This window comes from Epinephelus moara, chromosome 7, assembly GCF_006386435.1.
Source record: "Epinephelus moara isolate mb chromosome 7, YSFRI_EMoa_1.0, whole genome shotgun sequence".
In the NCBI taxonomy this organism is placed as follows: Eukaryota; Metazoa; Chordata; class Actinopteri; order Perciformes; family Serranidae; genus Epinephelus; species Epinephelus moara.
Window position 1 is genome coordinate 12,107,924 of NC_065512.1, and position 16,000 is coordinate 12,123,923.

At 41.2% G+C, this 16,000-nt stretch overlaps 1 protein-coding gene across 4 annotated transcripts in view; it reads right to left on the reverse strand.

The window, feature by feature from the left end:
- Positions 1 to 969: 969 nt before the first annotated feature.
- rapgef4a (Rap guanine nucleotide exchange factor 4a) overlaps positions 970 to 16,000 on the reverse strand; it is a 59,817-nt gene continuing 44,786 nt past the window's right edge. For 3 of the 4 annotated variants that reach the window (XM_050049377.1, XM_050049375.1, XM_050049378.1), the window contains 21 exons: positions 15,911 to 15,995; positions 15,257 to 15,317; positions 15,085 to 15,161; positions 14,832 to 14,978; positions 12,016 to 12,131; positions 10,737 to 10,822; positions 10,300 to 10,378; positions 10,034 to 10,184; positions 9,372 to 9,460; positions 8,239 to 8,269; positions 8,057 to 8,135; positions 7,059 to 7,205; positions 5,082 to 5,179; positions 4,484 to 4,609; positions 4,168 to 4,346; positions 3,974 to 4,064; positions 3,465 to 3,515; positions 3,181 to 3,268; positions 2,994 to 3,058; positions 2,833 to 2,887; positions 971 to 1,717 (listed from right to left, as the gene is read on the reverse strand). In XM_050049377.1, coding sequence (XP_049905334.1) covers positions 1,590 to 1,717; positions 2,833 to 2,887; positions 2,994 to 3,058; positions 3,181 to 3,268; positions 3,465 to 3,515; positions 3,974 to 4,064; positions 4,168 to 4,346; positions 4,484 to 4,609; positions 5,082 to 5,179; positions 7,059 to 7,205; positions 8,057 to 8,135; positions 8,239 to 8,269; positions 9,372 to 9,460; positions 10,034 to 10,184; positions 10,300 to 10,378; positions 10,737 to 10,822; positions 12,016 to 12,131; positions 14,832 to 14,978; positions 15,085 to 15,161; positions 15,257 to 15,317; positions 15,911 to 15,995 — 2,029 coding nt within the window. In that variant the 3' untranslated portion in view covers positions 971 to 1,589. Of the gene's footprint in view, positions 1,718 to 2,832; positions 2,888 to 2,993; positions 3,059 to 3,180; positions 3,269 to 3,464; positions 3,516 to 3,973; positions 4,065 to 4,167; positions 4,347 to 4,483; positions 4,610 to 5,081; positions 5,180 to 7,058; positions 7,206 to 8,056; positions 8,136 to 8,238; positions 8,270 to 9,371; positions 9,461 to 10,033; positions 10,185 to 10,299; positions 10,379 to 10,736; positions 10,823 to 12,015; positions 12,132 to 14,831; positions 14,979 to 15,084; positions 15,162 to 15,256; positions 15,318 to 15,910; positions 15,996 to 16,000 lie in introns of all 4 variants that reach the window. The other variant, XM_050049376.1, reaches the window with a different exon arrangement.

The window sequence follows — 16,000 nt, forward strand, 5'->3', positions numbered from 1 at the left end:
GCATAGATGGGATTATCTCTTAATGCAGCGAAAGCCAAGGCAGAGACTGCTTATGCAGCTGGGTCACCAGCATACACTGTCATGTCTTTACCCAAGAAAGAGAAATCAGGGTTTCGAAAATGAAAAGAAACATAGGAAATATAAAGAAAGCAAACTGACTTTGTTAAAAGAAAAATGAAAAATATGAATCAAGACAGAAGGAGCTAAGGGCCAATAGAGACTGCTTATGCATAGGGCCCAAACTTTGGTGCTACACCCCTGGTTATTCCAGTGAGTGAAATCGGCTATTCTGCTTGGTGGATACTTTTTTTTGGTAGAGGGAATCTCTTGCGCTTCAGCCCTTCCGCAATTGGAGGTCGGTGCTTCTCAGACCAGGACAATATAGATCAAAATCAGGAGGCGTCTTCATCAGAGTCAAAAAAAAGTTTTTGACTCTGATGAAGACGCAGTTGGCGTCGAAAAGTTAGTCACAAATAAATTCATCACAAGTGATCTGAGTGCTCCAGTGCTTTTCTTGTGGACTTTTTTTTGTACTTTAAGTGTCTTTTGATGCTAAATCTTATGTACTTTTACTTAACTAAGATTTTAAATGTGGGACTTCTACTTGTAATGGAGTATTTTTACACTGTGGTATTGCCAAGATTGAATGCACTGAATGACTATAGTCAAAAATTGGGATGAGAATTAGACTTCCCTACTGTTTTAATAACTATAATTAAGTTCCTTAAAAGCTGAGTCCAGGAAATCCTGAGTAATACAACTTATGCTTGGAGGTTTCTCTCCTTCTCTTGCCTCAAATATTGTGCTCTGACAAACCTGAATGAAACTGGCTCATACAGTAACTTAACAAGTCAGTCTGAGATGTTTGGAAACAGAACCTTTTGTTTAGGAAACAAAACAACAAACTACAACTGTTTTACTATTTTAACATTTATGTTTGTAAAAAATATACTAATGAAACAGCTAAACAGAACAATAATGAAAATGTGACACAAATACGTCTAAAATATTTAATACTTTCAGCACACAAAAGGTTTTCAGACATTTACCGTAAAGAGAAATGTGCTCACATGAATAAAAAGGCAAACAATCATAGTAACTCTTTGCATGCTGATGTCAAAATAAATATTTGTGTACAGTTTACAACACATAGGATTCTCACAAACTTAAATATGTATAAATATTGTTTGATACAAAAGATACGAAACAACTGAATATCAGGAATATCAAGACTTTGCAGTTTTAAAGCATCACATAGTGTTTACATCTGAAATGTTAATCTGATGAATGAGATCCCCCCCAAAGATTGTTAATTCCTTCAATTGTGGTTCTTGTTTGTCTTGGAGATGATGGTGCAGCACAGTGATATGAGAGGTACTTCACCCGCCAACAATTACTGTTGTTAAAGTATCACAAATTACAGTAATAAAAGGCTTAACAAGTCAGGCATCTCAAACAATATCTCATTATCTGATACGTCATTAGGTCCTCCACATGATTGCCTGTGTTGGAGTAAATTCATCCCAATGTAAGCATATGTCATGTAGTGAAGCAGCATCAGAGTGTAACATTTCTGTCCCTGAGTGGTTTCAAGACCTGCGGGGCTCAAGTCCATGAGAGAGCTGAGTTAGCGTCCTTTGGTTGTCGATCACGTTGAGCTGACGTACGTAAGTCCGAATTTCTGGGTGGTTCTTGCTGGCTAGAGGTGAGTCTGGACCTGATTTAATGACAAGGAAGAGTAAAAATGTTAAAATGCAGAGAACTCGTCATCAGAGAACTCGAATTTAATTTAAAGGTTCTGTATTTAACTTGATTTTAGTAACACCTCTGACGCTGCTACATGGACTGCAGTTAGCACCCTCCATAGCTGCAAGGGAGCACCTGCATCAGCCCCAATAGTGACTAACAGGACTGAGAGTGATTGACCAGCATCCTGTTGACAGAATACTGGAAAATAAAATGCAATCCTATTTCTCCCACGCTGTTGGGAGAAGTTTGCCTTGAGGGCTTCCCGTCAGAAAGGGATTTCTTGCTTAAGGTTTATCATGTCCTTTACACAGAAGTCAATCCACAGGCTGTTATAGGCGACCGAAAAAGTCAGGGAAGGTCTCAGTTTTTAGGCTACCCGCTGATAATTAAAACCAATCAATATTTCAGTCAGGAACACTTTAGTCAAAGAAAAGGTAATTTCCATATGCAGTATTATATTTGGCGGTATGGCTCTGTTCTGGGGCCTCTCTGCCTTTCCTCGGGCCTACGCAGAAAGCCTCTTCCATGCACCTATATGGAAAGCCTAAGGCAGCACACCTCTCTGCCCTTCCATGCGTATACAAGGAAAGCCTGAGGCAGAGAGAGCACACCTCTCTGCCCTTCCATGCGCCTACACAGAAATCCTAAGGCAGGGAGAGCAGTAGCAAAGACCCTCGGGAACAGAACAGAGCCAGCATCAATGACAAACAGAAATGACATTGATAAATCAGACACAGCATGAAAAGGAGAAGCTGGGGTGCAGGCAGGTTGCAAAGCGGCTAGCAGAGGAAGTTGCAACAGTAGGCGGCCTGAGCAGCTTAAATAGGGCGCCCTGAATGAGATTCGCCAGTTGGCTGCATAGAAAGGAATCATGTGATCCATCAGCTGACTCCCTTCCATCAATCAGCTGCTCCATCAGTTGATTGGGCTGTTTGAGATCAGCTGATGTAGCTGGCATGAGCTTGACATCATGTCCTTCCTGAACTAACACTATGCTCAATATGTAAAAAGTTACATACAGTACCTTTAATTGTATTGTTTGTTATCTAACCATTTGATATTTCATGTGGGATGCACACTTACTGAACGGTTGACTCCTACAGTATCTCACTATCTTCACCGTGTTAGCGATCATCCGCTGGAAGACAGAGAGCTATAATCAGCGACAGATATCATCAAGTAACTGAGTGGCTAAAAAAATTACACCATCTGTTAGACAATAACCTGCACCTTCAGAGCCTCACCATTTTCTCAAAATTGACCAAATAGTCGATAAACGTCTTGTTGCCCTCATGAGTGAATGTCATGTCTAGAAGAGACCAATTGTTGAGATGGTTAAATCTGTTGGAGAAGCAATGCTACAACAGAACAACTGCGTCGTAAAATGATGTTACATTAAAAATAAACAGCCATTAAATGAATGACACTGACCTTTGATCAGCAGCGGCATGAAGGGAATGATGGGAGGCTCCAGCTTGGCAACTGTCAGTCGGTACGCCCGGTGGTTCCTGGACGGGTCCTGTGGAAACAATCACACTGTTCTGAGATCTGCCGTCACTGTGTGAAACAAATCCATCACGGCGCCAGCAGAGGATGATGCAGCTAAACCCACACTTGACTAGCTGACAGTGCAAGAATTGTTGGTTTTGGACAGAAAACACTCTGACTTCAAGATGGAGAGGCTCTGATGAACGAAATGAGTACTGTCAACTTACCATGAAGTTTTCAAATTCCCCGTAGAACTTCTTGAATTTGCTGGGAAGTTTCTGTTAAAAAAGACAACACTTAAAGTTAACCAGAAGTTTATCAGAATAACAAACTGCCTGTACATTGTCTGATTTATTTGTTAACGGCATTACTGTGATTGGATGTAAAACTTCACGCTTCAAATGCAAACAATAACTTGACTCATTTCTAATTTGAATTTTCCCTTCACACGCACTCCAAGAAAGTGAACACAGGAGACAAAAGAAGAAGTTGTGGTTGTCTGGGGGGAAATGCCAGCCAAATCCTCAGTAATGAAATGTGACTACATAAAAGGAATCTTTATTTATTGTCTGTATGTGCCATGTAGTGTGGGACTGGTCTGGTCTTGGTCTTGACTTGGTCTCAAACCCCTCAAAGTCTTGGTCTTGTCTCAGTCTCAATACACACTGGTCTTGGTCATGACTTGGTCTCGGTTTAGGTGGTCTTGACCACACCACTGACACAGACAGATACCTACCTCCCAGGTCTGAGTCAATCTGCATACTGCTGGGTTACTCAGTCCCATGATGATAGCGAAGAAGGCGTTCAGATTCTTGTACTCCTTGCAGCTTTGACAGAAAACATGAAAAGGTATTTTAGAGTAGTGAATAAACAAAACTGCACGCTGAGTCAAAGAAAAGCAGAACCGATAGTGAAACAACGTTCACTTACTGGGCAGCTATCTTGATGAATTTCTTGAGAAGCTGCACCCTCTTGCTGAGCTGAGTACACAGACACATCTCTGTGATCACCCAAAACTGGATTTCATTAAACCTCCTCAGGAACAGGTCTAGGTTCACGGTGGTTTTCTTGAAGTTTTGCCTCCCAAATGTGTGGTAGACAAGTTCAAGCTATTAGACACAAACACAAAATAGTGGATCAAATCAAAGTTAACCAAACCAAATTCACTTTAAGTCATGTTTAACATTCAAACAGGCCAGGTATACTGAACCAGCTCTGCTGATGGCACCTGGTCTCACAGTCATACCTCATGTACACAGTGAAAAAGCTCCCAGTCATAGGAAGTCATGTGGTAAGCCACATCCTTAGAGCTCATCAGCTCAAAGCTGGCCAACAACCCCGTAGAAGAACACTCCTGCTCGGGTAAGGGGGTCTAGAAAACAAGAGACAGCCTTTTATATTTCAGGGATTTTTATTTTGAAACCTGAAGAAATGTCCACTCCCTTAAGTGCAATTTATTATATTTAATTCTGCAAGTGATGCCAGGAACTCTTGTTTTGCAATTTAAAAATATATATGCAAAGACCACCAAAGGCATGTGTTTTCCTGTGCCATAAACACATGCCAAAAGAAAAAAAGAAAAGACAAGATGGCAGTTGAGCTACTTATAAGAGTAAATACTGTTGTTTGATTTTACAATAAATACACACAATAAGGACATTCCCATGTATACATATAAATAAATCTGTTGAGTTGCTAAAACTTAGCCGGATTCTAAAAGCATTAACAATTGCAGTATATAATGTGAAAAAAGTGGGTCTCAGAGATGTACAGCTATGCACAGGGCTTCAGTGAGCCCTCTTTTATATGATAACAATGTGCTGTGTAATTAGAGATTAACCCACCAAAGAATCCAGCTGATCCCTCCGGCAGGCAAACAGGCGTCCATTTATGCTGAGAGTGGAGAACACTGAAACATCGTTGGGCTTGAAGATGACTTTCTCTACAGAACAAAAAACATAACACACGAGGGTTAAAAAAAATGTAAATTTCTAATTGCTATTTAATGGAAAATGTTGCACACTCTCAGCTTAATGTAACATTTGATCTCTTTATAAAGCAACTGTGTTATGGGTTACCAAATTTTGTACATTCATTCATGGTTCCCAGAGGATGAAACCTAAAGACTTTGGTAATCTATTGACTTTTTCTCTAGCGCCACAATGAGGTTGACCTATCTGTTTATTAGTGACATGCCTCAACAACTTCTTTATGGACTACCATGAAACTTATACAGACATTTATATCAATATTAGGATGAATTGTAAGAACTTTGTTGATATCTTAACTTTTCATCTAGCTGCTTGATGTGCATAAATTCCTCCCAAAAAGGTTAAAAAATTAATTAGGACGGAGGGCTGCAGGCCAAAAATTAATGTGGACGTTATCTGAAATTACATCACATTACAATGTATATTTTATAGACAATTTAACATTCTAAATTTAAAATAAACCTAAATTCTAGCACCATCACAAGATCAGAGATTTTCCCAGGGTCCTACATTCCCCTGCTTAATATCCTCTTAACCTTTGAAACCTGGAGCGACACCACTTTTCTTGTGCTGCTTACAGATGCATTTCGCAAGTATTTTAACCAACATGGGAAAAAAGAGAATGAGCAACATGGTAAGAAATGTCACACAGAGTGCCAAAAAATAATGGATTGAGAATTTTTTTTTAATTTAAAAACTAGAGAAATACTATATCAAGAATTATTATTATTATTACATATTTAAAATTATGTTACAAAGTAGCTACTCTGCTAGCCTCTTCGTCTCCATGCGCTCTTTGAACTCTACGTCAAATGTGTCGTTTCCTATGCAACAGCGCGGGAATGTCGCTCCTGAGAGGCAATAGCGCTTCTAAGCAAACCAGAGACCGTTGTGTGGTGGAGATGCGTTCAATGATAATCCTAATAACTCATTTGGCAGTGGCTGTAATGTAACGGACATTGGTTTATATGTAGAAACTCCACAGGGCAGCTTTAATATAATTTCTAAGCACTTGTCCAGGTCATGTCCTTGTTTGTTTATTTTGTTTGTTTGTTTGTCATTAACTTTCTTTCCTTTGTTACCCTACTAATTTTCACATTTTGAATTTTCTCCTTTTACCAATTTCTTACAAATTTTTAGGGTAATTTCCTCTTTCCTTGCTCAGTCTTCTTCCCAGGTTTTTGAAAGAAATCAAGGCCATTTGCTTTTCAAAGGGTTAATGTCACTAATTAAGGAGATCTCTTAAGGGGTTTTAGGTTCCCAGCAATGTCTTTCCCTCAGTCAAATGTTCAATGTTTCCCTGGGTCAATATGTTGACATCACGTACCTACTGTACAACTTATAGTCTACTGATGGCACATTCCTTAAAACCTACACCCTCAAATCTGTCGGCAGGACAGTTTTCTTGACTTTAGACATTGAAATCACCACAGTGGCTTGACATACTTTTACCATTTACCAAGAGAGCAGCTTCAGCTCTGTATCTGTTTACTTGCCTTCGATAAGGAAAGTGCGAGGTCAAGTGTGGACCAGTAAGAGCTGCATTAGCGCTTTCTGGCAGACAACAATGGAACATCGCTCCAGTACAGAGCAGCCACAAACACCAACAGCCTTGTGCTGAATGTCATGACAAAAACTGAGCTCAGGGTTTTCTCAAGCTGCTTTAAAGGCCATTCTTTAGCACCTACTGTCACGGCCATTCGCAGCCTGCGAAAGGAAGCTAATTTCCCACTAAATCAGCCGGGGACTCATTAGTATATCATCCTGCTCGGGCTCTCCCTTGTGTCAGCTCCAATAATTTGATTAACACGTAGCTGCCGCCGCTCTCACCTCTTGCCGAACTGAGGTTGACCAGGAGCAGGTCCTCCGCCGACCCCAGCTTGTCGGCCACAGCACTGATGACCTCCCTGACTGAGGCGGCCACTGGGACACGGATCGTTGTGTAGGTGTGGTCACAGCAGTAGACTTTGAGCAGAACTGGAGGCATGAATCAGAGCAAATATGGGAATGTCAGCAAGACGGAAAGAAGGAGTGTTGAAGCAGTTGGTTTAATGCAGTAGTTTTAGGGTCACTGGGTAAATCCTAAGGGACATGGGATGATTCACAAGATTAAAAGTTAACCATAATTATAATATTGCTGGAGCCTGGACAGTTCGACCAAAATAAAACAACACACATTGCCTCATCTTAAGAGGTCATGAACCAAAAAGATTAGGATTCACTAGGTTAATGGGACAGTTCACTCCAAAATCAAAACTACATATTTTTCCTCTTAACTGTAGTGCTTTCTATCAATCTAGATCATGTTGTTGTGAGTTGCCGAATGGTGGAGATATTGGCTGTAGAGATGTCTGCGTTCTCTCAAATATAATGGAACTAGATGGCACTTGGCTTGTGTTGATCAAAGCACCAAGAAATACATCTGAATAACTCAACAGCAATGTCTCTTTCCAGAAATCATGACCTGGTTACCAAAGATAATCCACAGACCTTGTTGTGAGCAGTTTCATTTAGGAACTATTTTCTTTCTATTACCATGCAGAGGAAGGTAAGATAACCAATGACTCATTTCCTCTTGCTCAGAAATATAATCGACATTAACTAAGGAAATCCCTTCTGCCAATAGAGCTGGGTGTGTAGTTTTAAATAGTAAACAGAAGCAGGCAGCCACCAAACTCAAACCAAACAGGCGTGGATGTTTGCCTAATGACAAACTAATGAGGTAAACACACTAAATAGAAGTTTCAAGTAACAGATATAACACTGGCAGCAACAATTATGATCCATAGTCTGGGACAAACCTTGTATGATACATATCTGTTACTCACTTTCATCGTTACCCTTGATGGGCTGACGCTTCTGAAGCTTGTCATCTCCCATACTGAACTGCCGCAGCAGGACTTTGTGCTGTAGCAAAGTTTAACAGATTCAGGCATCATGACAGTTTTTCACAACACATTTTAATCTGCACATACATTTGTACCTGAAAGGGAAAGATTCAGTATCTTACCTTTTTCTGTGAGACTCTGGCATCTTCAGAGCTACAACATGAAAAAATAAGCAACAATAAAGCATCCTGACTGTTCCTTTGAAATTCTAGCCTGGTGACATCATCCAAATGACGTGAGCTGTGCTGTTTTGCAGGTAACTGGACTTGCTTGAGTTTCTTGAAGCTGTTTCGCCTCTCATCCAAGAGCCCAAAAGTCAGAACTAAGGTAGCCTCTTGGATGAGAGGCGAAACAGCTTCAAGAAACTCAAGCAAGTCCAGGTGCCTACAATATAGCACAATATAGCACAGATTATCATGACCTGGATGACCGAGAAACGTCATCAACAACATAATTGTCAATTATGTGAGCCAATCGGTGGGTTTGCACTCAGTGGCGTTGCTCGGGGCAGAGATCGCTACTGCACACACTCTGGCTCCAAATGACGTCCCCTGAGCAAGATGGCACCAGCCGTATCCATGATATTTTAGCTTCCCTTTTGTATGGTGGGGGTAAGTGGAGACGCGTCATCCATTTTTATTTACAGTCTATGGTTTTGCTCTCTGTATCACTCTGGCCCTGCTGCCACCCTAAACAATTTCCAGAAATTAAAAACCAATTGTGGCCAATCAAGGAATGGCATCATAGCTGACAACATTAGCAGCCAATCAAGGACTGTGTTGTAGTTGAGGATGTAAAATGCAGGCCGCAGCTTGCAGAACAGTAATGGCGGCACCTGCTCCCTAGTAGAGTAAACACAGCAATAAGTAAAGTAATTGAAGAACTTGAGTCAATAACAACAGTTAAACAAGAACATGCAAGAGTATACACTCGCTAAGTTTCTCAGAGTAAACGAAGTTTTCGCCTTTCTTCCGATTGGATTTGGCAAGTCCTTGATTTATCAGCTGGCTCCTCTGGTCATGAAGATATTTCCTGGTGTTTTGTTGCACTGATTGGCTGAAGGTCCTTGTCTGTCAAGGTGACTACTCCCACCCACTGAACGTGTTTGGGGCGACCCCGGGGCCAGACTGATACAGAATTCTGAGCTAAGGTCACCAGGATGGTCTTACCAGGCTATTTAAATCCATGGTGGTTACAAAATGATAAATACAGATGATCAACTTTAGGATTAAGATTCCTTTATTCATTCACTTACTTTCGCTTTACACTTCTCTCCAGTTCTGTTAGTTGATCCCTGAGGGCTGGAATCGCTTTGGCATCATGAGATACCGCCATGAGAAACTCCTGCAAAGCAAAACAAGCTCTAAATATAAATAAGCATTTAGTAAACAAAAAGTAACATATTCATATCATAGACACTGAACAACTGAAAATGCAGTTAATAGTCATCGCCCCGCCTTATTGTTCAGGGCAGGCCATAAGTATAAACTGCAATAACAATCAACATAACTCTGCAAACATTATATCATGATGTAACATTTAATAAGAGTTATTCATATTCTGAATCCCCAAACCAATCCTGAAATAAATCAGTTTTTATCACTGATAATTCTTTAATCTGATTGGTTGGCAGGTGTCCATTTAGGCTGCACAGATGAAACAACGGGGAAGAAAATCAACCGCATTCTCATCCTGTTGCTGTTATGACGATCTCTTTAGTAACAAACCCACCATGTGTGTGTTCAGTGACATTTTCTGTGGCAGCACTGTGTGCAAGTTGTTAATAAGAAAAAAGAGAAGACTTATTTTTCTTTTTGGCGTTGTATCAGAGGAGGTATTTGGTATCACGTTTTTTTTTTTCTAGTATTGTACTGATATATAAATCTTTTGGTATCAAGAAAACCCTAATAGACTGACCTCTATGAAGGCCACAGAGACGTCCTCCTCCTGCAGGTGATCTCCATGTACAGCAGCCCACTGCATCACCAGGCGGATCACCCTGCGCTTGTTGTTAAATGTGTAGTCCAGCTTCTCCTGCTCAGAGCCCTGCGAGGCCTGGGCATGGTAGGTGCACAGCAGTTAAAGATCAAAACAATCTCAGCAGAGCAGAGTAGGAAGAGGGTTTTTTTTCCAGCTCAGTTTCACATTTAACCACATTACGTAACATCGTGCTGAAAGGATATTGCGCCATCAACACCGGACATAGCTGATTGTTCGGGATGAAGACACAGTGCATGAGCACAAAGTCATCTAAGGCTGAGTCTGTAATTAAAAAAAGATGGTTATGTCAAACACCTGCGTAAGAGCAGATCAAAGAGCATCCGGAGCCACAAGGCCTTGATCCTGCGTGGCGCTGTCTCTTTCACCTCTGCAGGAAAATGAAAACCATATGTATCCACACAAGCGAGAGTAATTAGATCAGCTCTGTGACGTGTGGCTAATTATAGATGAGAACAAACAGGTCAGTGCAGAGCAGCAGGCAGAGGACTGGGGAGAGAAACTCGGAGCCAGAGAGAATACTGCACAGAAGAAAACCCTTCACAGTAAATGATCATCATACTGATAGATTGTATTAGATGGCACTAATGTGACACGCTAAATGTGGCATGCTGAGCAGTACCTGACTCTGTGAATTGAGAATCCAAGCGCATCATTTCGAGTAGGTGCTCCAAAATCTTCTCCGGGGTCCCCGACATTACCTTGTATCTGAAGCAACACGGGATAAAACACACCCTTCACTAATCAAGAAACACTGGCTCTTAATGCTCCATGACACCTCTTTGGCCCTCGACTGATTTGTCTTACTCCAACGTGTGTCTGTGATTGCTTCATTTGATAACAATCCTATTTACAATCACAGGGTTCTTGGCCCGGCTGAAGATTAAGGGGAGTCTGGGCTAAGAGCTGTCAGAGAAGCCAAAATAAAAATGTAGGGGCATCTTCTCAGTGAAGGGGAATCAACACAATCCAGCCTCGGTTGTTTTCATTACTTGATAACAGCATCACAAGAGGGAGCTGCACGAGACATGTTGTGTCTTCCCCGCAGTCTTTACACTCTCATGTGTGAGGAGCTGAGTTGATTAGAGGGCGACCCCGAGCAAGTAATTGTGACTTGCCAGGCCTTCTTTTCCCCTAGGAGCTGAGGCCATCATTACCATTAATGTGTCTCTCAATATTACAGCGACCGTGGCACAGTGACAGATGCCTCTACTAAGATAAGTCTCCCTGGCTGCAGTGCACAGGATCGTGCCCGCACAGTCGGGGAGCCATTTCCATCTGCTGGTCACACTGACTGAGTCCAGTATTCACCAGATACTTTCAGTGCTTTTAAGGATAAGACTGGTGATGCTCTATATTTTTCGTTATTGTCAATAAATCCAAAGAAAAGACCAAAACTCATTCATTCTTTTTCCCTAACCGCTTATCCTGTTAGAGGTCACGGGGGGGCCTAAAGCCTGCATGTTCTCCCCATGTCAGTGTGGGTTTTCTCTGGGTACTCCAGCTTCCTCCCACAGTCCAAAGACATGCAGGTTAACTGGTGACTCTAAATTGTCTGTAGGTGTGAATGTGAGTGTGAATGGTTGTCTGTCTCTATGTGTCAGACCTGTGATAGTCTGGTGACCTGTCCAGGGTGTATCCTGCCTCTCGCCCAATGTCAGCTGGGATAGGCTCCAGCCCCCCCGCAACCCCCAAGAGGATAAGCGGTCAGACAATGGATGCTAAATAGGGGAACTCAAAGTGACACCATTATAAGACGCACCTGCTAATTATAAATTAGTATTTCAATGGATCATAATTTTTACATAAGATGCACTACAGACACACACACACATGGGCACACACTGTACTTAAAGCTTTCCTGTGTGACGTGAGGTTCAGTGGATTATGTGTACATTTACTTGTAATTGGAGGACGAAGCTCCATGGTTGGAGGTGCGACTGCTACCGAGGCTCTTCTCTAACACCAGGACATCCTGACCGTGCTCCTTCAGACGCACCGTGTTGGCCTCCACATCCTTCACACAAACACAAACACACATATGAGATGAATTTTAATACAGAGTCTGAGCAACACAATGTGCACGCTGACTAAGAAACAGCTGTAATGATGTTTACAACTCTGGGAGGTTGTGTGTAGTTCTATCTGAGCCTATTTCTGTTTTAGTTAATATGAGCTGTCTCTTCCACAACTGACCGAGAATAGCACGTCATAAACTGAGCACACTATTTACACCATCACACAATCATCTAAAAATTGCAGAGAGGTTTGACTCCTCTCGCCGTCATGTTCCCTGCTGTAGAGACAGTGGCATGATGACATCGGGCTCTGGTCACTGAGCAGAGCAGATTAGTCGGCTTGTCCGGTGTACAGTCAGCACACAACCACGCTAACAGCAGCCAGCAGGAGGCTTAAACAAAGTTCATGACAATGAGGTGATGCCAAATATTATTTGTGAGTCTTACAGGTGGTGATGCTTACTTCTTTGCAATGAGAATTTATTTAAAAAGAGATTAAAAACATAATAACTTCTTATCATTTTTACAAGGCGCTGTATTATTTCTCAGTGTTATTGTTGCAGACACACAACATTACACCTCTCATGAGGTAGCAGACTGGTTAACCTCTTGAATAGGAAGTGGCACACTGGGGAGGTCAGTGCTTTACAAAGTCACTCTGTGCAGCCAAACATTGTTCAAGTTTCCAAAGATAACAAATTTGTCAGCCTGAATTTTGGTGAAGTGTGTATAAAATAATGCAACTGGAGTATTTCTATTTGGTGCAAAAGTGCAACCCTAAAATTTAGAAGTCCTGGGGCACCTGGTGGCTTAGTAGGTAGAGCAACTACAAAAGACAATATCCTTGCCACAACAGCCTGCAGCCCCTTGCTGCATGTCACCCCCCCCCTGTATGTTAAGGGGTGTATGAGCCATATTTAAGTTATCATTTATTATTTACCCATTGAAATGGTTCCTCCGTACCACTAGGGGGCTGTATGTGGTGTCGAGGCGGCTGCTGCTGATGTGGGGTCAACTCAGGCCATTTAACCGGGTTCAAACAAATGTACAGGGTTTGGTATTTTTATACAGTCTATGGGTTTGCCATGCTAATTTGGGGGAAGCAAATAGTTTTCAATTGCGCTCACTGTACTTTGTGAAGTAATCCGCGTTATTATTTTTGTGTTGTGGGATGTGACGTTACTGCCTGCTGTACGGATTTTCCGAAACTTTTGTGGAAAGTAAATTACCGGATTATTTTAAGTTCTAAAGGAGGACTTGCATCGCCTTCTTTGAGTGCACGTCAAAACAGTTAACGTAGCCGAGTTAGCATTAGCAGCCAGTAGTGGCTACAGTATAGGACTTAGCCATTACAAGGGGTTTATTGGTTAATGGTTAAAAGTTTCATTTGAAAAAAAGAAGTTTGTGGATTGTGTTAATGTATTTTTTCAGTTGGTTTAGTGGCTTTGTTGTTGGTTGTGCAGCTTGGGAAGTGTTAGATGTGTCTCAGCTTATGGGAAAACACTCCCATATTAAGCCATATTAAAGAGTTCAGGACCCCCATGTTCTAGAATTGGGTGGTCTCCATTGGACGGCGCCAACAGGCAAGATTTATTTAGAAGAGTTGTAACTGTTATTACTATTAAGATATGTATTATAATATTGCTTCCTGTGAGTGGAAGTGTGAGTGTGTATGTCTGTATGTAGGCGCATGTGGACATGTTAAATCTTGTTGTATGTTCTTCATCCATGTTTGCATAAATGAGGTGTCATTTATAGTGTCCTCCGTACATGTCTGTTTCCCTCAGGTTAGGTGTGGGCGGTTGGGGAGTGGGATATTGTATAAACACATAAATTAATAAATCTATTTTTCTGTTTCTGTTTACAGTTGTTGCTTTATGAATTATTGAAATGTGCTCTTACTATAGAACACTAATAATAATAATCATAAATATACTGAATGAGAAAAAAGGAGTTGTGATGAAAATGAGAATGAGATTCATTTTTTTGCTTTGCTATCATTCATGAGGACATGAGGGATGTCTTTTTTTATATGTCCTTTTTTTTGCCTGACTATGAAAAATGTCAGCTGTGCTTCAGGAAGGGATTTTTTTAGCAGATTTTATTTGGCAAGCTTGAGAGAGAAGGCAGAACATTTTGTTTAGACTGAGCAGTAAAATATCCTGTAATTATGCACATATCACTGTAATGTACATTTGGTGTCTTGTTAGTCCATGTGGGTTGGATACTTTGTGAGCATGACAAAAATAAAGAAAATCAATCAATCTATTCAAGCAATTTAAAATGGATTTTTTTCATGATCATTGTTGCTATGTTCCTAATGTCCTTACATCAGTGACCTTGCATCACATTCTTTCACATCCAAGTTCACACTGTCAGATCTCTGCTGCTCTATTTTGAGCCTCAACAGGAAATTCATGAACTCCCAGATGGACTTTTTTCCACACAAGTTTGCATCCACAGCCAATTAACCCCAAATCTGCCTTCCATTACTAAGTTGAAGTACAAGTCATTACCAACATATTTCATGTTTAGATGACTAAGCTAATGTGTGCAGAGGGCCGGAGTATCATCTCAAAGGACACACTGAATAAGTTTCTGAGCTGCATTGCTGATTTTTTGCCAACAGAGGGCGGTATAGCTTCTTTTAAATGTTACTGTGAAAGCATCAGAGGGTGTTCAACAGTTGTTAAACTCACCCTCAGAATCCTGTTGAAGTCCTCTTTGTCGACTCTCAGGAAGTGGCAGTTGTCCTCTCGCAAAATGATAGAGGCGGCACGGGGGGCGTCATTGACAAGAGCGAGCTTTCCAAAGTCGTCTCCCTCATGAAGAGTGCACACAACGCCCTGCCACACACACATATACTGATCAGCTATTGACCAATAAATCAATCCACTGATCAGAGCATCCAGAACAAGTCATCATAATGATATAATCTGAAGAAATACCTACTTTTCCATAGATGACAACATTGACTGAGCCCTTCAAAATAATGTACCATGATGTGCCCTCCTCCCCCTGACTGAACACTGGCAGAGAAAACACACAAAGGATTAATTCTGACTCTGTAATGTATTTACACGTTTAATTGTCACATCACTTATTTTTTTTGTGCATTACTTACACACGGTTCCTGCCTTTGCATGAGACTCAAAGATCAGCACTCCCGCCAGTTCTCTCTTTACCTGCAGGGCGGAGATGGATGTATAACTCAGGAGGATCAATATAAACATAAATCATTTTACTTACCAGTGCAACAGGGGATAAAGTACAATCATGCAAAGTTTTACTCTCCTGCTAGTCAATTCCCTGCCGATGTCAAACAGATTTTTCCTAAAACTGAATATGAGTTAAAATCCATAAAAAACAGGGATGCGGTCTGCAGCAGCTCTCACATAACTTGGTTTTTCGTTTTGACTTAATCCCCGCAGCAAAGCACACTGATGATTTCACTTGTAGAACATGTATTAAAACATGTATAAATATGTGATGATCAGGTTTTTGCATGTGCTTTTCTGCACTCTGCTCTTAAAGGTCTATTGTGTAGCATTTAGCTTGCAAACTTACGGTAAAAAACCACAACACTTCTTAGTTTCAGGTGATTATACACTGATGAAAATTCTGCTAATAGATGCCCCTAAATCCTGCACACAGGACCTTTAAGTGTGGCAAGAGTGTGGGGCGCTGAGTGTGGTTTTTACTGCCACAAGAGACAGAAGCATCTGCACAGTGACGACAGGGTTCAAATGGCCACATAAGATAGAGAACCTGCACTCACAGTGGTGGACAGGTGAGATAGCGCCTTTATGTGGAGCAGCTCTTCATAAATGATCTCCAAATCATCTGCTGTTCTTTCAGACGGACTGGA